The sequence below is a fragment of the Panthera pardus genome, unplaced genomic scaffold (genome assembly GCF_024362965.1).
Source record: "Panthera pardus isolate Hobbes unplaced genomic scaffold, ASM2436296v1 HiC_scaffold_11, whole genome shotgun sequence".
Taxonomy (NCBI): Eukaryota; Metazoa; Chordata; class Mammalia; order Carnivora; family Felidae; genus Panthera; species Panthera pardus.
In genome coordinates this window covers 96,835,937-96,861,849 of record NW_026526666.1, presented here as the reverse complement: position 1 = coordinate 96,861,849, position 25,913 = coordinate 96,835,937, and the positions used below count along the sequence as shown (strand labels likewise).

General features: G+C 55.9%; 1 protein-coding gene and 1 long non-coding RNA gene across 9 annotated transcripts in view; one reads left to right on the top strand and one right to left on the bottom strand.

Annotated features, from left to right (window-relative positions):
- Positions 1-14,137, top strand: part of PRDM2 (PR/SET domain 2) — a 121,750-nt gene extending 107,613 nt beyond the window's left edge. For all 8 annotated transcript variants that reach the window (XM_053898939.1, XM_019461887.2, XM_053898936.1 and 5 more), the window contains 2 exons: positions 9,059-9,202; positions 13,833-14,137. In XM_053898939.1, the coding sequence (XP_053754914.1) occupies positions 9,059-9,202; positions 13,833-13,858 (170 nt within the window). In that variant the 3' untranslated portion in view covers positions 13,859-14,137. The remainder of the gene's footprint in view (positions 1-9,058; positions 9,203-13,832) is intronic.
- A 1,198-nt stretch (positions 14,138-15,335) lies between these two features.
- On the bottom strand, positions 15,336-21,226 carry LOC128775905 (uncharacterized). Its single transcript, XR_008420868.1, has 2 exons — positions 20,922-21,226; positions 15,336-15,641 (listed from the first exon to the last, which is right to left on the bottom strand). It is a non-coding gene; the product is annotated as an uncharacterized LOC128775905 (long non-coding RNA).
- Between the last annotated feature and the right edge of the window lie 4,687 nt (positions 21,227-25,913).

Sequence of the window (25,913 nt, the reverse complement as noted above, 5' to 3'; positions counted from 1 at the left end):
ACGGGGCAGGTACCTGAGCAGACTCTGCCACCCAGACCCCTGCACTCTCTGAGGATGAGGCCTCCAGGCCCCGGGTCCACGGCGCCCTTGCCCCGCGGGCTGCGTCATCACTGGTGACCTGTGCCCCGTTCCGGCACAGGACACCCATGCCTTTCCTGTGGTGCAACCCAGGCCTCCCAAGATGAGCTGGTTGAGACAGCTTGGTAGCTCAAGAACCCCTTTGGCTCCCACAAGCTTTCCCCTCTAAGGTAGCTACCTCTTGTCTAGTGTCCTGGGATGGGCACCAGACAGCAACATCTAGAAACCCCGTTTACCAGGGCAGATCCACACCCGGCTAATTAAGACTCTTGGTCCCCACGACTCCAAACCATGCAAGGGGTTTGTCCCTGGAGTTGACTTAGTCTCTTTTTCTTTGGCCCGTGTCAACTGTAAAAGACGGAATGGCCGTAATAATGAAGTCTTCGCATTTTTACAGAGTTTTGCCGTTTAAAAGAGCTTTTCCATCCGGCCCTCCGGGGAGGCTTATCAACCCGTTTCTGTCCCGAGATGGGAATCTGCTTTGTGTGTGTTCATCCGTCTTGTTCACGCTTCCTTTCGGCCTCCCTCCTGGTCTTAGCTGTTTCCTGTTGAGGAAAGCAGCCTGTTTCTGCTCGGTGAGAGGGGACAAGGGACGGCGTGTGGGGCGTGCTGGATGGAGCTGGGTGGTGGCCAGAGCAAAGTGCGGTGACAGGTGTCTGCATGAGGAGCCACTCCCCCATCTGTCCTGCTGGGGCCGCGAGGGCTCGGCTGGGGCTGTTGGCTGTGCTCTGCAGGTGTGGTGCCTGCAGAGTCGGGTTCAAAGAATTGTCATAAAAGTGGGGGACCTGGTCCCACGGTTTGGGTGGGGCCTTGGCAGTGAGAGAAGCCTTCCGGGAAGTTAGCTTTCTGGGTGGATTGGGTTTTCAAGCCATGTGGAGGTTGAACTGCATCGGGATCTGGGCTCCCTCTGGGTTTGCCGTTTGCTTGTTCAGGGAACACTGTCCAGGCACCTGTTGTGCCGGGCTTGGTGGCAGACGGGTGGGTGAGACCTGAGCACAGATGGAGCTCTCTGGGGCTGGAGTTCAGTCTCGCCCCAGGGGCACCCGCCTCCCACAGTCCTCGTTCCGAGGCCGTTGGGGCTTCTGCCCTTCTTTGCCATTTGTGTCCCCTCGCTGCTTCTGCAGAACGACTTGCTGTGTGATCTTGCGTGAGTGACCTCCTCGCTTGGCTCAGTTTCCTCACAGAGAGTGAAGGGCTGCTTGGCATGGCCGCTGGGGTCCCCTGCCCCTCTCCTAGTCTTGCCAGGGCAGGAGACGCCACCACGGCAGGGATCTCCCCGCTGGCAGCTCCCTTTGGCTGAGGTCACCGCGGGCCGGGCCAGCCTTCCTGTCGACTGGCTTGCGTTATGAGCTGTCACATGCTGGGTATTCGGAGTTCAAGCCAAACAGGTTTGGGGAAATCATGGCCTCTGAAGACCTCAGGTCCTGGCGTGAGAGCCCCACGAAGCAGGGGCGCAATTGGTCTTTTGGATGCATGGTGGCCAAATCAGCAGCCGGCACGGGCACGTGGCCTCCTTCAGAGCTGGTGGGAGGGAAGGAGGATCTGTGCCCGCAGGCCGACTTCAGCTCTGGGGTCAGATCTGTGTGAATCCTGGCTCCCTCCCTCCCTCCTTCCCCCTTTCCCATCTATTGCCACCTCTCTGTGTGACCCTGACCAAGTAACTTAACTTCTCTGTGGTGTCTTCTCAGCCAGAGAAAGGGCACGATAACCCTTCTCACGTGGTTGCAGGGAATAGTGAGTGAAAACACCATCTAAGCACAGAGGGGGCCGGGCTGGCGTTGCCCACCCCTAAGTGTTAGCTGCGGGCCTCCCTACCAGCACCCCCACATTCACCTGGAGGCCAGTGGTTTCAGACCTTTGCCCCTGTCCCTCCAGGGCCACCTCCACGGTCCTCTCTCAGGCTTTGGTGCCAGGCCCTCCTTAGGCACAGCCACCTAGTGGCCTGCACTCGACTCCCTGCTGAAGGTGTCCACTAGCCCCATGCTCCCCCAGGGAGCTTATTAAAATGCAGGTTCTGACCCAGGAGGTCGCTGGGGAGGGGGCAGGGTGGGGGGCGCTGAGCAGCTGCATTTCTAACAGGCCCGCAGGGACTGCTGACCACACTTTGAGGAGACAGATCACCAGTGGCTCTCAGAGTTGGCTTCTAAAATTTTCAGTGCCTGGGATGCAAATCAGCCGAATTAAAATCTGTAGGGCTGAGGCTCCAGCCACAGGATTGTTTCCATCTCTCCAGGTGATTCCAGTGAGCATGGGAGTTTGGAATTCCCTACGCCCCCCCCCCCCCCCGCCCCGTCCCTGCCTCCTGATGCCAGGGTTCCTCTGAACTGACACAGTTCAGCCCAAAGCCCAACTTCTGTCCTCATGGGTGGCTGTCCCGTTTGGCTTCTTGGAATATTGAAGAGAGCTCTTTGGTCCCCATCGGTACAAGAACTGTGTCAGGGAGGGGCACCCAGGTTTTGGGGTCAGATGGTCCTGGATTCAGAGTTTGGTTGCACCCCGGTTGGCTAAGAGAATGTGGTTTGGACGTTCACCTCTCTGAACCTGTCTCCTTCCCTGTAACACACAGATCATCCTGTCCCTGCTCCAAGGGCTGCTGGGAGTATTCGAAGAGCTCCCATAAAGCACCCAGGGTAGCTCCCGGCACTTAGTAGGTGCTCAATAAACGATACTATTGCATAGTTTTTCTTGCTTGACATACTCATTTTATAGGTGGGATGGCTCAGGTTCAGAGAGGTGGAGGCATTTTCCAGAGGCCACTTAGCGAGTCAGCAGTGGATCAGGGCTGAAACTCGGGTTCCCGCATCCCAGTGCCGTGTCCCTGTTCCTACCTCTGACTCCCGGCCTGGGGCCTCGTTCGGGTGGGAGGACCTCCCCAGAATGGAAGGGAAGGTGGAGTCAAAAGGTGCCACCATTCCTGGAAATGGCTGGTGGCTGGCTCCAGGAAGCAGGCGGTGGCATCCACAGCCCCGACCAGGGGGCTGCACCCAGCCTCCAGGGAATTTCAGCATCGTCTCTGGTTGTCTTACTGCCGCACGGGCTCCCACGCACTTTGCCTCCCCTTTACCTCTGGCAAGAGTGCAGAACGTGACACAGTGACTTCGAGTGAGCTGCACTCCCGAGAACTTCTGGAGAGTTGTGTAAGACTCCTGTGTGGCCTAACCAGCTGTGGGGACTGCGTTCCAGGACATCCCTCCTGACTGGCGCGGGAGGAAGGGGGTCTCTGCTCGGACCCGTCGGCCCCCCCCTTGACCGAGCTCTCCTTGAGGGAGCTCTCTGGACCCTCTTCTTGTGAACTCACTCGGGGTTTTTCTCTACTGTGCCCTGGAGGCTGCTGTTACCACGGTTACCAGCAGGCTCTAGGCCACTGAACGTGTCCATGGCTCTCCGTCTTGGCCTCCTTGACCTTTGGCGACAGTAGATATTTAATGCTCCCCCTTCCTTGACATGCTGGCCCTTCTTGCCACCTCTCTCTCCGAGCTTCCCCAGGTCACCACTTGCCCCCCCCCCCCCCACATCCCGTCCTGGGTCCCTGCACTTCTCTCTGTGGCCCCTTTCCCTTTCCTGAGCCATCTGGACCCCCCAGATGCTGACCAACCCCGGAGTTCTGAGTTTCATTTCAGCCGCCCACTTGACCTCTCCTTTGGGTCGAGTACACACGTTAAATGGAATCCGTGCAAACTGATCTCTCTCGGAAGCGTCTCCTGCCATCTTCCCATCTTGGCTAAAGGCAGACCATCCTGCCCCCGGGGTCTGTCCAGACTCCAGTGTCTTCCTGGCCCCCGCCCCAGCCCTGACATCCGGTTCATCAGCAAATCCTGTCTGCACCACTTCCAAACTGTCCCTGGAGTCGGCCGCTTCTCACTGCCACCCCGGGGTCCAAGCTCCCATCCTCTCCCACCTGGATGACGACAGTCGCTTCCTAACTGGTGCCCCTCCCCCTCCCCACTTCCATTCTTGTCATCCTACGGCCTGTGCCCAACACAGTGGCCGTGCCGGGTCATGTCCGTCTGCTGCCCAGAAGGACAACCTGGCTCCCACCTCACTCGGGGGTCACGAGACCCTTCCTTCTGCCCCCGCTTCTCTCACGTTCCAGGCAAGTTCCACCTCAGGCCCTTTGCACGTACCGTTCGCACCACCCAGCCCAGGTTAGGCCCGGGTGTCCAAGCAGATCCGTCTCCCACGGCCTTCGGGTTTGACGCACATGGTTCTGTGAGGTGTTCCCTTCCCGCCTGCCGGCCCTGCCTGCCCCCGCCGTGCACTCCTGAGCTCTCTCCTCGACGTCACTTCTCTCCGTGGGGATCACTACAGTGTGGCCTGCCGCCTGTTCGTTTATTCCCTTTCTGACTGAGGAGGTGGCCGGGGAAGGTGGAGGTGTGATCCCCGTGCTCCCTGCTCTGTCTGCCTCGTTCACACGTGCTGAGCCGCAGTGACCACTCATCCCCGAGGTCGGGGTTAGTAGCTCCGACTAATTGAATAGGCCCTCAGGAGGTGGCGCGGGGTGCTCGGCCCCCCAAGTGGCAGGGAATGGGGGCCGTCCTTGGCCCGGCCACCCTCCCTCACCTGTGGGCTCCGAGCTTACAGTGCACGTCCCCAGTCTGACCAGTGATCTTCTTGGACAACGGCGTCTTTTGCTGTTCATGAGCTTGGGGTTTCTCTGCAAATTGCCTCTCTGTGTCCTTAAACTATTTGTTCAGTGATTGGATCGCCTTTGCCTGTTTTTTTTTTTTTTTTTTTAAAGTTGTTTCATTGTCACTTGACTCCCTCTCTGGTCCCTGCACCCTCTGTTGTTGGAAGGCCCCAGAGAGGCTCAGGTGTGGCTGCTGAGTCCCCTCCCCGGGGCTCCAGGAAGGCCGTGTGAGGGGACGGGGCGCCTTCGCCTTGACCCATGAGCTTGTGGAGATGGCCCAGGCAAACAAACCAACCCTGGTAGGTCCTAGGGGTCCTTGAACCGGAACCTTCCACTCTTGGAATCCTCTCGCAGCCGTGGCCTTGATTCCTGTTTTTTCAGTTTTATTTCTTGCCTGTAGACCCACGTGTCCAGCTGTCCTCTTTACCAGAAACCAGTGGGGGCTGAATGAGAACGGGGTGGCCTGGGGGCCCGAGTCTTGGCCTTGCGCTGGCATCAGACCCCCTCCGAACCTGGGTGTTTTTCCCATCTCGGCCGCACTAAGTCGCATGCGGACTGGGTGACATCAAGAACTGTCTTACTTCCCAGAGCTTCCTTGGCCAAGCACCTGGCCGGTGGTGGACCCCCTCCTGTGTGCCAGGCGAAGGTCCAGGTGCCGGGGATGCGTCAGTGATGAGAAGCCCCCTGTGGAGCCAGTGAGCAACCCAGTAGACTCTGAGTGTGTTGATGGTGCTGAACATGATAAAGGAAAAGGGCCTGGAGGCCATTGGGAGGCCGTGTTGCAGCTTCAGACGGAGGGAGGCCTTGAGCAAGACCGTGAGGGAGGGGCGAGCCCCATGAGGATCTGGGGGGGCCTTCCTCAGCCCCGGGTAGGATCACTGGGGAGCTCACAAGTACCGACGCCCCTGCCACCCCCAGAGACGCTGACGCCACGGGCCTGGTGCGCAGACTCGGCCTCCCCGTGAGTAGCCGGGGCTGAGGGCCTCTAGGAGGAGGGCTGTGTGCAGACAGATGGAAGGACAGACGTGTTGAAGCAAGCCCAGCACGGCCCGGGTAACAGGAGCCCAAGGGGTCCGGGAGGCGATGCGCTCCCCCCCCCCCCCCGCTGTGTGTCGAGGAACGAGAACGGGGTCACTGTGCTGGGAGCCCAGGACTGACAGTTGCCGCAGGGGCGTGTCATGATCCAGGGTGCCTTTTGGGAAGGGGCAGCTTGCTGTTCTGTAGAAAGATGGCAGGGGAGGCCGCGTAGGAGCCAGGAGGCCAGTGAGGAGGGGGAGGGACTTGGCCGGTGGAGGGAGGGCCTGGCCCGCCTCCTGCTCTGATCTGCCACGTCAGTCGTCACGGCACCAGGTGCCTCCCCCGTGTCCTGAATTCTTCGAAGGCCAGTGACCTCACATCCCGGTCCCAGGGCTCTTCCTAGCCCCGTTCTGCCTCCAGGCCAGCAGGGATGGTGTCCTGAGGTTCGGAGGCTGGGAGGCAGGCAGGTGGGCACGAGGATCGGGACTGACGGCCGTGCCGCCCCCTCCTCGGGCAGTGTCACTTGGCAGGCGCCCACGTCCCCGCCGACTGCCACAGTGCAGACACCGTGCTGGTGGATGCTGGAGAATGCCAGCGTGTCTCGCGCTAAGAGCTTCCTCTGAATTTAATGGATGAAACGGCTGCCCCTGCTTTGCACATGGGGAAACCAGAGCCCAGAGAGGCCCCTGACTTGTCGAGGTCACACAGCTAGAGAGTGGGAACCTCGAGTCAGGAGGTCTTTGTGTGTTAACTGCTACCTTGCTGGGAGCTGGAGAGATACGTGGTTCCCGAGATGCTGTTTCTCAGCACCTGACATCTCAGCTCTGGGCAGCCCCCGGGCTCTCAAGAGTTCTCTGACCACTGGAAGGGTTTTGTGACCAGGTGTCCTGCTGGATATCACTGCCCCAGTCTTAATAGGACACATCCAGGTGGTGACTTGGTGTCTCCCAGAAATTGTGGTCCATGGAACTGAAAGGGCTGGGCTCTGCTGCCCCAGGAAAGTCTCCGAATCTGTCTGAGCCTCAGTGTCCTCGTCTGTGAAATGGGTATAAAAAGCGCTTGTTCTCCCTACGTCTTGAGCTGCCGGGAGGGTCCAGAGATAATAGCAGAGAAAGAAAGTACTTGGGAATTACAGGGGATGTGTGTGTGCCAGCTGGCGTTGCCTGCTGCTGGGCCTGGCCGTGTGCTGAGGGGTGGCAAGAGGGGCCTGCCTTCGGGCGCTTTGGCCCCCACCCCCCAATGTAAGCTCTCCAACCACATGGATGCCGAGGGAGGGGTTTGGGAGAAAGCTCGCCCCCTAGCGGACAAGGCTGTGGTTGCCGCAGGTGGGCAGGAGCCTGAGGGTGGAACAGGTGTGCCAGGGAGCAGAGAAATGCGGCCAACTGGAGAGGGCTGGGAGGCCAGGGCAGTTATCGTTGACGGACCTGGTGTCTGAGTGTTCAGTAGATGGGTAATGATGGTGACAGAGGGAGACGTAGACGTTGATGATGCAGGGTCTGCTCCCCTCCATTGGAGACATTTCTGCAGAGAGGGGACAGTGTAGGGGGATCCGCGGTGTCCCAGGACAGGGGCGTGCAGGTGGGCCAGGTTTCCAGCCAGCTGACTGTCTCTCCCACAGTCGGGTCGGCTGCCCGCGGTGCTGTGCTCACATTGGGGTACCAGCCAGCCCCCAGGCCACCCCATGGGCCTCGTGACCCTGGGGCTTTGGTGGTCCATCTGGGGCACAGGCTTGCCGCTGAGCATTGGGTCTTAGTTTTCTGCCTTGAATCTTGCTCGGATAGTAGAATAAGCTGACCACGGGCCTCGATCGCACAGCTTGGGGGAGGAATTCACCCCGGGGGCAGCCCTGCGTCTTGACTTGGGGGCCAGATTCTCATTTGTCTGTTTATACGTTTGTTTGTTTACGCGTTCGCTTACTTCGTGTATCATAATAGGTGTTTGTTGGTGGCTGCCTGCCGCAACCTTGATGCTGTTAGCGTTTGGATTGTTGTGGAACGTTTAGCAGTATCCCCGACCCCAGCCGCCGGTAGCCACATCCCTTCCCTGCGATGTGACGACCAGAAATGTCTCTGGACACTGGCAAATGCTTGCCCTTGTTGAGAACCACCGATCCAAACCCTGATGTTTCAGCTTCGAGACTGGCCCCATTCCCATCTCTCGCTCCCTCAGACAGCTGGCTCCGGGCCAACCCCCGGTGCAGGTGATGTGCCCGGAGTGTTCACCCTTCCTGCTTTCCCGCTCCCCTCACCTTCCACCTCTCCTGTCCGGAGGGCCTGCTCACTTCCATTCTTCCGTCTGGGGACAGAACTGGGACCTGAGACAAGTTACTTAACCTCTCTGCGCCTGTTTCCTTCTCTGTAAATTACGGCTAATATAGTAAATGCGCCTTGATAGGTTGTACGTAGAGGGAGATAGTTGATGGACGTAAATACTTCGCACACTTCCGGCGTATGTGTGGTTCTTAGTCAACACATACTTGTTTTTGTTGTGCTGAGTGGGTTGTGCTACGATATATCCGCAAGCGAGACAGAAGCCCTGACCTTGGGATTTCACGGGCCAGGAGGGAGGCAGATCCGTTATGTTGCAATTGTGACTCAGTGGAACAAGTGCTGTGGTGGGGAAGCCCCAGGGGGCAGCGGGAGCCTGCAGAAGAGATGCCTCACCCAGGGGTTAAAGAAGGAAGGCTTTCCGGAGGAAGCGGTATCCCAGCCAGGACCTGAAAGATGAGTCTGGGTTTGCCGGGTGAAGGGAGGGGAGGAATCGTGGTCTACGTTACCTACCTTTAAGAAAAGTTTTAAAGGCTTCCCTGGGAAAGAATAATCGAATTTAGCGGGCTGTGGTAGCAGATAGGGCCGGACCTGTGTCCCACGATCCGGGCTCAGAGATTCCCGGAATGAACGTGCTTGGCGCAGCGAGGCTGGGAAAGGTGCCAAGTGCAGCGTTAGTGGCCTGGAGAGGACCCGCTGCAGGTGCTGGAGGCACCTTGGTACCAGGAGCCTCCAGATGCTTCCGAGGGGAGGACGTGCCTGGGAAGGCAGATGGGGAAACAGTGCAGCCGCTGTGTGCACAGCAGGGCTACGCCCCCAGCTCGCCCGTCCCTCTGCGGTGGGCGGGGGGGGGGGGGGGGGGGCCCAGGACACCCCTGCCGAGTGCCGTGTCTCGGCACCCAGCTGGCGGATGCTTCCGCCATCGCTTTCAAGGGGACGGAAGGTGGTGGGCGGAGCGCGGTGGAGCTCCCGCGGGTCGTTGAAGCTCGCCTGCCGTGGGCCTCGGGGTGCTGTCTGGGGCACCGGGGTGGGCCCCTGGTGATGGTGTGTGTCGTTCTCTCCCCAACAGCTACAGTCTCCGCCTGGCGTCCCGGTGTCCTCCTCCAGCCGCCCCGTACATCACCAGGCAGTGTAGGAATGTCAAGGCGACGGCTGCAGCCCAGTTCCAGGGACCCCTCTTCAAAGAGTAGACACTTCGCCTGCTCCCTGACAGGTACGAGGAGGGTGGAGCAGCTTCTGGCACTGCGTGGGCGGCTCTGGGGCCCGGGAGGGCTGGGGCTTGGGTCTTTGGGCTGGGCTGGGAAGCAGGGAAGAGGGTGGGCCTGGTGTGTGCCCGGTGGAGCCCGGGGCCTTCCCGCAGGTAGGTGCAGACCCTGGACCCCGCCCCCAGCTCTGCCACTTGCTGGCGGTGGGACCTCAGCAAGATACTCAGCTTCTCTGAGCCTCAGTTTCCACATCTATAAAGTGGGGGTGACCTACTTCATAGGTTGTGAGAATTACAAGGGTCACGTGTACGCAGAACATGTAGATCAGCGCCTGACGCATAGAAAGCATCAGGTAAGTATTAGCTCTTGTTACTGATTGAATAAGAACAGCAACAATAACCAGCATTAATCGAGACCTCCAGAGGCTTTAAGCCCAGAAAAGATCGTGTAGTCTTTATTCGCACAACGTATTTGAAAGTGAAAGTAGTACTTTTCTGTAAGATACAAAGGTTAAATTTATGTTGAACCAGAAGTCTCTTTCTAGACTGTCTGATGGTAAAACCTGAATTCACTTATAGGAGCCGGACTTTCCATCTTTTGAGGGGAAGGCTGGGTTTTGCCAGTGACTTCGAGTAGGCTTGGGCTTCTGTGTTGGTGACACGGCACATCTTCCTTCCTTGTGTCCCTGAGACCAGCCTCTAAAGAAACGATTGGAGGACTGCATGCACCTGTGCAGTGGGGCACCGGCTAAAGATACCCCGAGGTGCAACTCCAGATTTGCTAAAAAGCATCCTTGGTGTGCAGGGCCTGGGAATCTGTGTTAGCAGGTGGCCCCGTGATTCTGGGGCGCACTCAAGTTTGCGGATGCCTGCTTAATGCAGCCAGGGTTGTTCAGAATGAGAACATCGCTGTTTAAGGCGAGAATGGGCTGAATTCTGAAACTCTGGGGTCTTCTGTGTTCTACTTTCCTCCCTTCCACCTGCCCTGATGCCCACAGAGTGCACTCACTGCTTCCTTCCTGAAGCTGCTGGAGTCTCTGGGCTTGGCTTTATTTCTCTGGGGCTCGGGGAGGGGAACGGAAACAGAATCCACTTTCCCCAGAGAGTCTGTTGTCTTGAGCCAGAACCGAGCCCACGTCTCCAGCACAGGCTCCTGAGAGGGCTCCCGGCCCTGAGCTGGGGATGTTGGGGAGCAGAGTTGAAGTGGACACTAGGACAGCACCCAGCTGGAAGGCCCGGGAGATCGTCCCTCCCCTCTCCCATCTTACAGATGGGAAGATTGGGGCCTGGAGACGAGAGGCTGGGCTGGAGTCTCCCAGAGAATGGGAGTCTGTGCCAGGATAATTCTGGGGCCCGGGACGTCCCTGTGGTGGCCGCTGGAGGTGTTCTTTGCAACCTGAAGGAGAGCCAGGTGCGACTGGGCTGATCCGTCCGCAGACAGGGTGCGTCCATTGGCCACTGCAGTCTCTGGTGGTGACACAGTGTTTGCCAAGCGTTGCTAATTCGGGCTCTGCCCAGGGGCCAGGGCATGACCCCGGAAGTATGCCTTGTCTTCCCTTATTTTCAAACAGGTGCAGCTTCCCCGGCAAGGTGCTCAGGTGAATAGAAGCCCAATGTAATTAGCATCTGCAGTTAACAGCCTCTATTCGCCCATCAACAGTGAGCATTCGGAATTGAATGGCCTAATTTCTAGGTGACTGGAACTTGCCCCTTCAAGTCTTGAACTTTTTTATGTTTCTAATTTGTATTTACAACAAGCCTGTTGTGGATCTATCTGTATAGATCTATCTATCTATAGATACATATACGTGTATACAAATTAAAAGAACACCTTATTTATCCTGTTTGTCTTGCTTGGGCCGCCATAACAAAATACCACAGACTGGGGCTTAAACATGCAGACATTTGTCTCTTTCAGTTCTGGAGGCAGAAGTCTCAGGTCAGGGCGCCGGCACGGTCCTCACCAGAACCTTCTTCCCGGCTTACAGAGGCCATCTTCTGGCTGCATCCTCCGTGGTGCAGAGAGGAGGCCCTGGTGTTCCTTGTAAGGGCACTAATCCCATCACACGGGGCGGGGGGGGGGGGGGGGGGGCGGTGAGGGCTTCCTCATATGAATCTTGAGGGGGACACAGTTCAGCCCATTGCCGTGTTTAACACATTTCCAGAGTGATATTTTTTTTCAGTGCTGTGACAAGGGATGTTAGCGTGGGCAGGGCGTGTAGGTCACAGAGAGGCAGTTGGCAGAACTGGGGGCAGAACTTGAGTCGTCTGACTCCTAGAATGGATGGTGGACTTTTTAAGTGGCCTACGCTTGTCCCCTGAAATCCCGTGTGAGACTGTGTGTGCAGTGGGGTCTGTTCTGAGGAACGGGTGACATCCTGGAAGCGCCCAGGCCCCGGGACTGCCCCTCACCTGTTGCTCTTGCCGGCTTAGAGGCTCTGGCCACTTTACTCGACGGTCCGAACCGAGCTAGGATCTCGGCTTTTCTCCTGTGACTGTTGTCTGCGGGCACCTCCCTTTTCTGGGCTTTATCGGTGCCATGGGCAAAGCCCAGAGCTTTCTGTTCGCTTTCAGGTATAAAACATGCCACCTTGCCCAGTCCAGCGTGAAGCCTGCCCCTGCACGTCCTGTCCACCTCTGTCTCTTTCTGTTGCTTGGGGCCAGCTGCACTTGGGCCCCGGGGTCTTCGAGGGGACGTCCGGGGAAGGGACTGGTACCTCTCAGTCATCTGGCTGCCTCCGTGATCTTCCCCTCAGCTGTCGCTGGCCTCGGGGCAGGCTTCCTAGCGCTGGCCTCTTATGGGGTCCCAGGAGTGGGGTGGGTGGGGTGTCTCCCCCTGCCCGCCTCCCTGATAAGAGAGCTCCCCTCTAGCAAATTCTGCCCAGCTCCAGCCCCAGTGGTCCAGCCCACGGCCCCTGCTGCTGGGGTCCCCTCCCTGAAGGGCTGCCCCCCGGGCTGGGGACTGGCAAGATGGCTTCTTTTGTGGGTCCTGCTCGATGACCCACAGGTAATACACACATAACACCAGCCACACCAGCCCGAGGACATGCAGGCCACTCCATGGCTGGCCCCTGTCTCTGCGTTCTTTTTCTCCCCCGGCTTGTGCAGGGATGGGCCTGGGCACACGTGGGCCCCCGCCGGGAGGGGAGGCCCCCTCTCTTGAAGGCGCCCTCCTGTACTGCAAGCAGCCCTCCTTCCAGCCCCATCAAGAGGTTTCGGGGGGTGGGGGTTGGGATGGATCGTGGTCAAGTGTGCATTTTCCGGAAGCGAATCCTGGCTCTAACAGTCCTGGTAGGTACTTCACTTCTCTGCGTTTCAGTTTGCCCATCTGCAAAATGGGTTAATGGTATACCTGTGTCATAGGTCTGCTGCAGGGACTGCGTAGGTTAGTAGGTGAGACGCCCTTAGGAAAGTGGCTGGTGTGTGGTCAGCCTGCCTTGAATCAGCCCTGCTGTTTCTGCTCCCACTGAGTTATCAGAGTAGTGGTAGGAAGAGGAATCGTAGTTGGAGTAGGAGTAGGAGTTACAGGAATGATGACCGGGTCCATGGGGTGAGAGAACGGAGCCCCTGAACTTGGCCCAGCACAACGCCATGCTCCTATTCTGCCCAGCGCAGCAGAAGTTACTGAGGACTGACTCACGAGCCTGGCTCTGTGGTCAAGTACTGTGAGTGGGGTTTCTGTGCAGGAGGCACGCAGCCCAAGCCATTCGCTCTGACGGAAGGCACACGTGGGCTCTGGGGTGGGCTCGGCTTGAGTTCCAGCCCCACCTCTGCCCCTCGTTACCAGCCTGACCTGGTGAAAGCCGCTTGCCCTCTCTGAGCCTCTGTTTCTTCCATGCAAGATGGGGATCAGTGTCACCTGCCACGAGGGTCATCGGGACCATTAGAATGAAATCAGGTGATAGTGTAATCACTCCGGAAAAGCCTTTGGCAGTATTGATTGAAGTGGGACCCAGCAGTTACACCACTAGGGAGACACTCATCGGGTGTGTGCACACGCATGGGAGAGCTCCTATGTCATCCGTGCACACCCTACCAGCCAGCACTTCCACTTGGCGCAAATAGGCACGCATGGGCGCCACACGTGTCTTCCAGGCGTAGATAAGCGAGTCCTAGCCGCCCGCATCCCTCACGGTGGCCCCGGATCGGAAGCTGCCCGCTCGTGCACTGGTGGGGACCAGCCAGATGAAAGTGGTAGGATCCTGCGGTAGAATCTCTCAGCAAGGAGGTGGACAGAGCTGCACGCACGGGCTCCAAAGGGATGAATCCCCCAAATGCACCCTGTGGAAGAAGCCCAGACGGGAAGGACGTGTGCTGGTTGATTCCATTTACTTCAGTTAAAAAACAGACAAAAATCAATCCCTGGTGATCGAGGGGAGGTAGTTATTCTGGGGGTGAGGGTTAGTGCTTGTCCTAAAAAGGAGCCTGGGCTGGGGGCTAAGGGGAGGTTGGTCATGTTTCTTGATCTGGGTGCTGGTTACACGGGTGGAAATTCATCATGCTGTGCTTTCTTTCTGTACGCGTGGTGTATGTCAGTAAATTGTTGCATTAGAAGAACTGAGATGGTGCTTCAGCAGCCCAGGGAAGGCACTGAGGATGCGGCCACTGTTACCATTTTTCTTTTCTTTTTCTCCTTCAGCACCTGAAGTGACCTGGAGTCAGTGAAGCCAAAGGGACTGGCTGGCCCTCTGCCCCGCAGGGAGTACCGACCTATTCCAGTTTTACGAGCCTGCGAGAGAAAGGGAGGGAGTGTGTGCGTGCGTGGGTGTGCGTGTGCGGTCTTCAGACGAGGGTCCCAAACCCCAGGGAGGCAGGAAGGCAGCTGACTCCACAGCGTGGACGACACGTGGGTGCAGCCCCTGGGACCGTGTTCTGCAGCTCAGCCTTCCTGCTGGGGTGGGGCCTCTCCTACTATGCAATTTTTCAAGAGCTCCTTGATCCTGCTTTTTGCTTTTTCGAGTTGTCTTTTGCCATGGTGGGGACTGTGGTCTGGCTCAGGGGTCAGTTCTAGGCCTGTCCGAGGAAGGCCTTCAGGAGGAGGCTGAGTCTCCTTTCTCACCGCCCCACCTTCCCTAGCCTTCCAACGTCTCTGGGAATCAACGGCGTGTAGACACGTCAGAGCCTTGCTGTCGACCCCCTTGGCCTGCGCACTTCGAAAACCCCCCTTCTTTGCCTGAGCTGCTGGCTTGAGTCGTTTCCAGATTCGAAATTCTAGTCAGTCCCTGGGCATCTGGGAGAGAAGTCCCCGTCCCCATTTGCAGACCTGGTTGCCCCCTTGGGAGAGGCAGGGGATGGGACAGCATGTGGCAGGAGGGGGAGGTCTCCCCAGTGCTTCTTTGCCTCACTTGGGACCATCAACACGTTAGCGACTGACCTTCCCAAATTAGCTGAAAAGGGAAACAAACAAAAATTGGGAAATGAAGATAAGCGGGAGGATTAAGAAGCACAGGGGGAAGAAGAAGAGATTTCTAGAGGCCACCAGTCGCCTGCCAGGGAACGATGGAGCTGGCCCCTGCTTTGTGCAGGGACAGCCCATGTCTCGGAGAAACGGGTGAGCTGAGCTAGGAGTTTGGACCCAGTTCAGTGAGGGTCTTGGGTTTTGTGCCTTTGGGGCAGACCCCAGACACGGATGTCTGAGACCACTCTGGCGCTGTTTTCTCAGCTCCGTTTTCAGTAGTGATGTATCAGACCCACAGTGGAAGGAGAGAACTTGGGAGAACATGAGTGGTCACACACAAAAAGGGACTTTTTTTTTTCCCCCAGGGCTACTATGGTTGATCTTGCAACTCTGTAAATATGTACGTAGACACTTTTAAAAGCACGTATTTATGTCCCTGACTGTAAATGCCCCCTTTTTAAAGTTTTATAACTTGTGTTATTTAATTACTCAGTCGACTGGCTGCAGTGTAGGGTCTGATCATGGTCCGGGAGAAAGGTCTCACGAGATCCTCACATGGACAGAAAAGTGCCGATGGCTGGCCTGCATCCCAGTTTTCCATTTGCCACCCAGCTACACACCATTGTTTGTTGTAAATTCCCATAAGCTGGAATCCTTTTGCCCACTCCTAAAATTAACCCTCACAAGCATGGAAAGCTGTGGCTGTTCCTTATCCTCACGATACGATTTTGTCCCATCAATGTCGACACTCATCTTCTCCGTTCTGGAAGGTTTCCCCTTTCAGCAGCAAGGAAGGCTCACGAACCCAAAGCTTCGAAAGTTCACCTTCAGCCGATGGTGAATTCCAGGAAATGTCGCTGGGGGCTGGGGGCCACTCGTTTTTGCATGCGCAAAAGTGCCGGTCAGCTTTCCACCCTCTCAGACTAGTGGAAAGGGTTACACGAGTGTTCCGATCGCGACAACGGGGGTGGTCTTCTAAAGAGTGGTGTTTGCTGGTCAGTGGTGGTTTTGGGGCGTGGGTTTGGATCACGGAAGAGGACGGTTCTGTATCTGCCATGTGAAGAAAAGTAACAATAAAAGTGTGAAGCGATTGTAAGGAACAAGCCTGGGAGTGATCGTTTTGGTCTCTGTGTTTTGTGTCTTCCATTTCGGCGATCTCTGCGGGGTGTAGGGTGGGAGTGGGATGAAGTGGCTTTGAAGGCCCCCTTCCAGCCGTGAGAGAAAGCCGAGGTTTCGAGGAAGCTCACTGTGGAAAACCCTACCTGGTGAGTAGGGTCACTTGCCTTCAAAACCATCTTCCACCTGCCAGCTAGTTAGTTAAGCCATTTCACTAAGGCTAGAAAGGCCTCTGTGATCGTACATATATTCTTTGAGCAGCTTTATTGAGCTCACATTCACATACCATACAGTTAACCCACATCATTGTACAAATCAGTGCTTTTTAGTAGTCGTCAGAGTTGTACAGCTGTCCCTGCATTCAGTTTTACAACATTTTCAGTCACCCCAATGAGAAACCTCCTATCCAGTCGCAGTCACTCCCCCTCTCTCCCCAAGCCGCTAGCCCTAGGCAACCACAAATCTACTTTCTATCCATGTAGATTTACCTCTCCTGGACATTCCACCGAAATGGGGTCACGCAGCATGTGATCTTTTATGACCAGCTGCTTTCTCTTCGTATAGTATTTTCAAGGCTTACCCAGGTTGCAGCATACATCGCTTCCTTCCGTTCTATGGCCAGATATCCCTTTGTTTGGATGTACTCGTGCAGTATTTGGGACTTACTTAACACTTAGAAAAGGGAATCACTCATTGTTTATAGGAACTCGTATCTAACAGGTCCGCTGGCTCTTATCTGGCAACTGTTACCTCTGCAGCATTGACTCCAGCTGTTGTTCTAGGGGCCGTTTACTGAGAATTACCATGTGCCAACCATTCCCCACACATTCCCTCTCCTGTCACAGCAACCCAGCAGGACAGGTACTTCGACAGCCATCTCACAGGTGAAGAAACAGGCTCAGACGCATTAAGCCATTTGCCCAGGGCCACACAGCTGGCAGATGTAGACTGGGGATTGGATTCAGCCCTTTCCGGCCCAAAGTTCAGTATTTCCTACTTGCCTCTCGCTGCTGCCTCTCATGTCACCCTTTGGTTTCTCCAGCTCTCAAGCCACCTGCGGGTAGAAACTGTGTACAACACGGGTCAGTCCCCAGCTCCCCAGAACATAGCAGTCAGCTACTGGACTTCTGCTCTGCCCCAGACTGGCCATAAGAGAAGCAGAGGTTTGAAAGTATGGGTGAAGATGTCCATCACCTGATGAATGGATAAAGATGTGGTTTATATATACAATGGAATATACTTGGCAATGAGAAAGAATGGTATCTTGCCATTTGTGACAACGTGGATGGAACTGGAGGGCATTCTGCTGAGTGAAATAAGTCCGAGAGAGACAGATCTGTGTTTTCACTCCTATGTGGAACTTGAGAAACTTAACAGAAGACCATGGCAGAAGGGAAAGGGAAAAAAATAGGTTCAAACAGAGAGGGAGGCAAACCCATAAGAGACTCTTAAATACAGAGAACAAACAGGGTTGATGGGAGGTGTGGGGGAGAGGGGAAAATGGATGATGGGCATTGAGGAGGGCACTTGCTGGGATGAGCACCGGGTGCTGTATGTAAGCGATGAGTCACGAGAATCTACCCCCGAAACCAAGAGTACAGTGTATATACACTGTATGTTGGCTAACTCGACAATAATTATATAAATATAAATATATATATACACGTATATCCCAACTCTGCTCGCTCCAGCACGTCACTGGCCTAGCCTTGGTTCCTTGTTTGTACAAGGGGATGACCACCCTGCCCACCTTCCTGATTTCTAGCTACTATGTGTTTGCTTAAAGGTAAGTGAATTTACCTGCCTCAGGGATCACCTGACTGATTGTTCAAGGGGAGATTCTTGGCCTCCAATTTCACATCTGCTGAATCAGAATCCCTGGGGGCGGGGCGGGGCGGGGGGTGGGGTGGGGTCTCGGCCACCTGCCTGGCCAACAGTTCTGCGTAGTCCACCACCTTTAACGCCGGGCAAAGGCCGTAGCATGTCTGCAAACAGGCAGACCAGTGAATCAGGGGCGCCCCTGGGGTTTGCATTAACCGGCTTCTCCAGTGTTTTTTCTGAGCGTCAGGCTGTGCCTGGCGCCCAGTCACCGCCAGGACTGGGGAGCGGGCTGCAGAGACGCCCACCCACCGGGTGCTTGGAAGATCCTTAAACCTGCGCCCCTGGGGGAGAGACCGGGAGCGAGGCGCTGGGGGCGGCGATGGGGAGCAGGGAGCCCCGCATGGCCTGCGGCTGCGGCAGCTGGCAGCGCGGGGATGACAGCGTCCTCCGATCCCTCCTGGGGTCGCCTGAGGTCAGCACTCGCACCGAGGCGCAGACTCCACGCTGGCCGCGTCCCGGTTGCCCCGGCAACCGCCACCGGAAGCGGGTGCTACGTCTGACGTCAAGTCCCAGGTCCAGAGCAGCCTGCCGCTGCGTCACGCGGGCGTCATGCGCCTCCGGGGGCGCCGTCACGTCACGTAGGCGTTTCCCCGCTTACGTCATCAGGGGCAGGGTGAGTACAGGGCCCTGAGGCGGTTTGAGAGCGCGCGAGCGCACCCACGACATTTCCTCCAGGTTGTTGTTATAATTGTTCTATGTTGCTGTTAATCGTCCTGCATCCCTTGCTGCCCGTGATTTATAAGCTTTGCTTTTTTCAACGCTCGAGCTTTATCAGCCGTGTGCACCTGTGGGGAGACTCATAATCCGTGCAGGGTGGGTGCTGGCCGTACCCCAACCCCCCCCCCCCCCCCCCCCGCGGGTAAGGGGTCGCGCGCGCGCACTGCTTTCCGGACACAGGCCGGGCCACCCTCCTGGGCACCTGGGCGTGAGCGGGTGGGGTCCTCCCATGTTCATGCCAATGGGCGTCAAGAGGAACGTGGAGGCCACGGACCGCTTGGGGGAGGGGTGGGTAGAGCAGGTCCCCGAGCTCCCTGCCCCGAAGAGGGTGGCTTGGACCCCCAGCCCCCACTCAGGTGTGAGATGAAGGCAGAGAGGCAGGGTCGGCGGTGGGGTGTCCGGCTCCTGACCCGTCGGGTCCTGAGGGCGCGGGTTCTCCAGGCTAGGAGCCTGGACGCCTCAGACCGCCCCCGACAGCCTTGCCTGGCCGTGGCTCAGCCGGAGGAGGCCTCTGCTCCAAGACGGCCGCCTGGCCCGGGGTCTGCCCCTTCTTTCCAAGAGGCTGGCGGGTGGGGGGTGAAGCACCCGGCCCAGGGGGAAGCGGCCTGTGCCTGAGACGGATGGAGCGCAAAGTGAGTTTCTCTCTTCTGGCCTGCCCTCCACCTCCAGCAGCAGGGGCTGAGAAAGAGCAGGTTTGCTGATAGGGTGAGGCAGGGGAAGGTCACTCTCTGTCCTGTGACTTTGGGCCAGCTGACTTCCATGCGGGGGCTGTGGGACCACTGAGAGTCAGCGCTTGCACAAAGCTAAGAGTGAGGGTGTCCTTACATTTTGCACCCGGAAGTTGCCTCGTTTGTGCCCTCCTAGCCCTGATCTTGGCCTGTGATGCTGTGTGTTTCTCTGGGCGGTGTGTACATCTCTGAATCGGTTATGTCCCTGTAAAAAGTCACCAAGGACTAGGGCGGCTGGGTGGCTCAATCGATTAAGCCTCTGACTTTGGCGCAGGTCGTGATCTTACAGTCTGTGAGTTCAACCTCCCCCCCACCCCCCCGCCCTTTGGGCTCTGTGCTGACAGCTCAGAGCCTGGAACCTGCTTCAGATTCTGTGTCTCCCTCTCTCTCTCTCCCCCTCCCCTGCTCATGAACTCTCATGCTTAAAAATAAACATGAAAAAAAAAAAACAAAAAAACAACCCTCCAAGGATTTTCTCTGCACTTAGGATAAAATCCAACTCCTTTTTCTGGTTTAGAAAACCCACTGACTCCAGCCTCACCTTACACACCACCATCTTTTTCCTTGTTCTCTCTGTTCCAGCCATACCGATTGTGGTTTTGCTTCTGTCTTCTGCCACAGGACCTTTGCACTAACCAGTAACTTTCCACCCAGAAATCACATGACTCTCAGCTTAGGTGTAGTCCCCTCAGCCTCCTTTCCTGAGGTCTAATGTGGCCTCCCTGTCACCTGTCATTTGGTCTTGTTGATTTTATTCACTACGTGAGATTTTCTAGTTTCTCAGCTTCTCTAGAATGTCAGCCCAGGGGGAACAGACAGACCTTATCCCTCTATTTCTTTGTTGGCTACGGCATCCAGCACCCAGTAGGCCCTCAGGATTCACTGTGGGATGCTTTGAAAGGCGTCCTGCGGGCAAAGTGACCTTAGAGGAGGCCTTGATGAGTTGGGGATTGAATGCAGCTTTGTGAGAATGGCTGGTTCGAGGTTGCCAACCTGGGTGGAGCATTCGGCCCGATCCTCAACCATGGTCTGCTTCTGTGTAGGGGTCTGTCTATGCAGACCATTTTTGCAGAGGGGGAAGTAAGGCGGCTTTTATTTTAAATGTCACTGCTGCAGAGATAACGCTGCCAGGTAAGACCCAGCACACGGAGTTACATTTAAATGTCAGATAAATGAGTGATTTTTTTTTTAAACTATAAATACGTACCAAATATTGCATGGGCCATACTTCCGCTAAAAATTTGTTGTTGGTCTGAAATGGAGATGTAATGGAGCATTCTGAATTTGTATTTGCCAAATCTGGCAACCCTATTCAGAGGCCTAAGGCCCTCAGCTGTGTTCTTGTGGGACCTCCTGCCCAGTTCCAGCTGTTCTCCCTGAACTTGTCAGCCAGGCCTGGCCCTCAGCCCAGCAGCTGGTGCAGTGGCTCCCCTTGCTCTCAATTATAGCTCATGCTGTGGATGTGAAGGTCACCAATGTCAAGTGTGGCCCTGAGGACTCTAAAGAGTGTTCAAGTGGCTTTTGATGCCTGCCCACGTCTTGGAGTTGCGGCTCTGACCTTTGCTTGATGCATAAGATTTTTTTTTTTTAAACCATCTTGTCTTTCCTGCCATCTGATGTGATTCCTTTGACAGTGGGGCAAACGAGTGGACCAGTTTTGGTATCGGCAGGTAGGATGTTGCCAAATGCCATCATTCTTGGGCAAGGAAGGGCTTCTACGGCTGTGGGCCCCCTGCCCTGTCCCGGGGCCATGCTGGGTGAGCCCTTCTAAGCCAGCTGACACATGGCTCCCATCTGCTTCATTTTACCCAAGTGCCATTAGGTGACACTGGCCGTGCTAGGACCGGAACAGAGGGAAGGCAGGGACCCCGAGCGTGTGAATGCTCACCGTGGGGCCCCGGGAGGGGCAGCTGCCCTTGGGCCATCCATCCCTCCTGTGACTTTGTAAGCCTGGGGGCATGTCCAGCTCCCAGTGAGAATCTAACCTGTGTGTGCCGCCTCCACACCCGAGGCACGGGGCCAATTCTGGTGTGATTCCTTAAACACCAAAATCTTAATTGGCTATTTAGAAAATACACATTGAAGTAACCTGAGAAAAATAGAATCTAAAGAAGTTCCCAGGTACCCATTGGCCCTTTAGGGCCTAATCCTCAAGGTTTTTATGTAAATAAGTGTCAGCTAACTGGCCATGCCACCAACCTGCTGGTGTGACCTTGAGATGCTGTTGAACCTCCTCCTGCCTCAGTTCCCTCATGTTTAGAGTGGGGATGATCGCAGACCTTCCCTGTAGGTGTCTGGGAAGATTAAGTTGATTGTTACATCAAAGGCTCTTAGAAGAGTGCCCAGCTCCGGGTGTGGACTATCAGTATTCATTATGATGTCATTTATATTGAACTTTGACACTTGAAGAGCATTGCTACGTGTGCTTTTCTCTTAATGGTCACAGTGGTGGTGGAGGGTTCACATTGTAGCTGTCATTGGGAGTCTCCATTTTCATATGGACATCCTTGTATTTGCCCACAGTATGATTTTGTTTTTATCGGAATGGAAGTAGAATGGCCGTGTTAAAAGGCAATAATTGATGATCGCTATTAAATACGCACTGTGTACCAACCGCCGGGCTACGTGTCTGCCTAGTGGAAACCCCATGGAGGTAAAAACTCCATCATTGTTTCAATATTTGTGGAGGAGGAAACCACCTTAAAGAGGCTGTACTCCTCTGAAGTCTCAAATGGTGAATGAAGCGACCTGCTTTTTTTTTTTTTTTTGATTAATTTTTTGATGTTTCATGAGCGTATGGTGTAAGACGGTGTGGCCCAGTTTCACTCTCGTGCGCATGGCTGTTGAGTTTTCCCAACACCATTTATTGAAGAAGCCATCCTTCCCCCATTGTGCATCCTCGGCAACTTTGTGGTAACTGAATTGACCGTATACGCGTGGGTTCAGGGTTTATTTCTTGCCTCTGCATTCTCTGCCCTCGATCTATGTGTCTGTTTTTATGCCAGTACCATACTGTTTGATTACTAAGGCATCGTGCTAGAGTTTGAAAGCAGGAAGCATGCTGTCTCTAGCCCTGTTCTTCTTTCTCAAGACGGCTGGGGCAGTTTGGGGTCGTTCTATGCAAATTTTAGGATTATTCTTTTTCTGTGAGAACTGCCATTGGAAGTTTGATGGGGATTGCATTGAATCTAGATGTCTTCAGATAGTGTGCGCATTTCATGAGTTCAGTGCTTCCAATCTGCGAGCACAGTACGTCTTTGCATTTGTGTCTTCGCTTTTTTCATCAGGATCTTCTAGTTTTCAGCGTACAGGTGTCTCACTTCCTTGATTAAATTTATTCCTTAGGTCTTTTATCCTTTTTGATACCCTTGTAAATTGTTTTCTTAATTTCTCTTTCTGATAGCATGTAGAAACCTAATTGATTTTTGGATATTGCTTCGGTATCCTGCGGCTTTACTGAATTTGTTGATTAGTTCTGACTACTCGTCTGTTCTTGAAGGTCTAAGTGGAAGATGTCCTGTGCCCCAGTCTCCATGGAACGTCCTCTAATTGCTGCAAATGTATGAGCTTCAAGGCTCTTCCTTGTCTTCCTAAGGCTCTTTGGTTTGCCCGATGCCACCCAAGGCCCCCATGGCCATCCTCTCTAAAGCAGGGCAGGCTATAGGACTCCTGCTGAGAGAGGTGGGGAGGGCTTTTGAGAGTATCTGAGAGCAGGGTCCTCCTGGCCCAGGGCAGGGGTGAGTGAGTGAAAACCAGCTGCCCTGGGCTCTGTTTCCAGCTTGGTTCTGCAGTCTTGAGGAAATCACCTTTTTGCCGAAGTACCCTTGGTCTCCTCCGAACAGCTACCTGGACAGAGGCGGGGAGAGAGCTCAAATGCAGGGCAGTCGCACAGGTGCTCTTTTCCCTTCCTGGGGACAGCCTCCCCAGCAAGGTGTCTCAGGTGGGCTTATCTGGTGCCAGCTCTGTGCTCTGCAGACCCACTGCTGCTCCCAAAAGTCTAGTAGAAACCTCCAGGCTCAGGGGCACCGGGTGGCTCAGTCGGGTGAGCATCCGACGTCGGCTCAGGCCGTGATCTCGTGGTTCGTGAGTTCGAGCCCCGCATCGGGCTCATTGCTGTCAGCCTGTCAGCGCAGAGCCCACTTCAGATCCTCTGTCTTCCTCTCTCTGCTCCTCCCCTGCTTGGGCTCTCTCCCAAAATACATAGATACTAAAAACAACAATCTCCAGGCTCAGCATCCTCTCACAGGTGTCTGCTGGGGAGCAGAGTCCCCAGTCAGATGGATGTGAAAAAGGAAGGGAGCCTGCCAGAAGGTGCAGTCCCTGCGACCCAAGAGCCATACCCGGGATGGCCATGGCCAGATGCACGTGCTTTCTTCTGGCTTCTCTCCCTCTTGCTCTGGGGGCCCTTCTCCAGGATGTGCCAGCTGAGACGCAGTGTCCCTGGCTTCACTGTGCTGAGCTGGCGGTTGGGAGAGGCCTCTGGTTTTGCCCTTCCTGCCGGTGGGATGGGCCTGGGCTGCTTACGGCTACTTGGCTCTGTCCTTTCCTCCTGACACCAGGCCTGTTCTGTGGTACGTCTCTTCGGAGCGTCGTCCCTCTGTAGGTCCCCAGTGACGGGGTCAACCCCCAGTCCACATAGGAGCAGCCACCGTTGGGGGGAGTCCTGGACCTTCTAGAAGGACGTGAAGCTTTTTAACGTGGAGAATGATTGTGATTGTGTTTGTGTGCAGGAAGGATGGGTATTCTTGTCCCCCAGTGTTGAAGATATTTCTTCCGTAACCGAACTCCAGGTGTGGCCCCAGGGCAGGGCTAGGACCTGTGGCATAGGACATGCAAGGGAACAGACTTGGCCTCATGCGAAGGCTTGGTTGCCTTTTAATCTAAAAGCATGCCGGTGATCAAGTCTGTGATGGGCAGTCATGATGCTGATCTTCTCCACCGTCCCAGCCCCACCTCGAGGTCAGTGCCATCTCATGGCCCACCTGTGACTGGGACCAGTCCCTGCCTGGCCATAGGATGTCGGGTGGAGCTGGGTTTGAACCTCGGGCCGGGGACATTTTTGCCCGGGAGCAGTGGGGAGACACCAAACAGCCACCTTATTTCTCTTCAGCCTTTCATGGTTTTTTGTTTTTGTCTTTGTTTTTTATTTTATTAAAAAAAAGTTTTTTTAAGTTTATTTTTTGAGAGAGAGAGAGAGAGAGAGAGAGAGGCAGACTGCAAGCGGGGGAGGGGCGGGGGGGGGCGGGGTACACAGAATCTGAAGCAGGCTCCAGGCTCAGAGCTGTCAGCACAGAGTCCGACACAGAGTTTGAACCCAGGAACCATGAGATCATGACCTGAGGGGAAGTTGGACGCCCAGGGACCCAAGGACCCAGCCACCCAGGCGCCCCTTTGTCTTTGTTTTTTAAATCTGTTTTTGTTTTTGTTTTTTAAATCCCGCTCGGCTGAGCTCTCCTTTAGCATGCTTGCTTATTACAGAGATTTCTTGTGTTTGGGATGCATTCAACCCTCTGAAAGGCAAAAGTCCCCACCCTTTGTGAAGGTGTGCATTCCCCAGTGACTGGACAAGTGAGAAGGGTCAGGTGACCACTAGGACCGTGATGTGGAATTGGGAGACTCCCCTTCTGGGTGGAAGAAGAAACCGGGGAGGGGGCCAGGAATGCGCTGTCCTTCCTGTGATCACAGAGGGGAGACCCCCGCTCCCTCCCCCAGCCCTGGATGAGGTCTGGTTAACCTCTGGAGACCTTAGTAGACCGAGGGGCCCTTGAAGCTCGTCAGAGCAAGCTGGGCGGCCCCCCCTCCAGGAGCGGGCTCTGCTGGAAGTGTGTCTTTTTAAAAGACCCTGCGTGCAGTCTGGCTGCTGGGCGGGAGGCACATCGGGCCGCCCTGACTCTGGACACGGGGGAGCAGGGGGGCCGTTCTGCGGCTGCTCAGCCCCCCTGCCTGAGCCGCTCATCCCTACGGTGCAGGCCGACCCATTGGAGCCCGTACAGGTGATTCCCCACTGGCAGAAGGGCTGCGGCTGGCATTCCGGGTCGTGTTCCCACCAGAACGGGGTTTTCAGATGTCCTCAGTGCTGCCTCCAGTCTCCCTGTCTAGTTTTACCCCTGTTGGGCGGTGCCCTGATCCCGCTCTTACCCCAGCCCGCCTCTGGGCCACCCCCCTTCCCTGCTGGGGGAGGCTGGGGCGTAACAAGCCGCAGAATGGTGAGGGTCTGATTCTGGCTCTGCCCCTGTCTGGCCTTGCACACGGAACCCCGCACGCCATGTGTGATTCCTGACGGCTAACGTGGGGGGTGTTCAGAGGGGCGAGGGCAGCCGTGGAAGGTGCGGGCTGGGGTGGGCCCCGTGGTAAGCCTTCATGGCGGGAGGCGCTGCTGGAAGGATCCGGCGCGATCCTGGGACGTTTCAGGGCGCAGCCTCTGTTCTCGATTGCACTGGGCCGCGTGGCTGCGATCAAGTACCACGGACTGGGGGGCTTAAGCAGCCCATTTATGGTCTCACAGCAATGGGGGCTGGGAGGCCAAGATCAGGCTGTCGGCAGCGCTGGTTTCTCCCGAGGCCTCTCCCCTCGGCTTGCAGGTGGCCGCCTTCTCGCTGTGGCATCACGCGGTCTCCCCTCTGTGCTCCCATCCCTGGTGTCTCTCCTCCTCCTCGTGAGCACGCCCGTCCTACAGGATTAGGGCTCACCCTTATGGCATTTGGCTTTAACTGCCTCTTTAAAGGCCCTGTCTCCAAATACAGTCGCATTCTCAGGTGTACTGGGAGTGAGGATTTCAACATACGAATTTGGGCAGGGGGCACAATTCAGTCCATAACATGAACATTCTGATAATTTTTCTGTCCTGTGGAAACTGCAAGCGAGATCCATGGAAAGACAG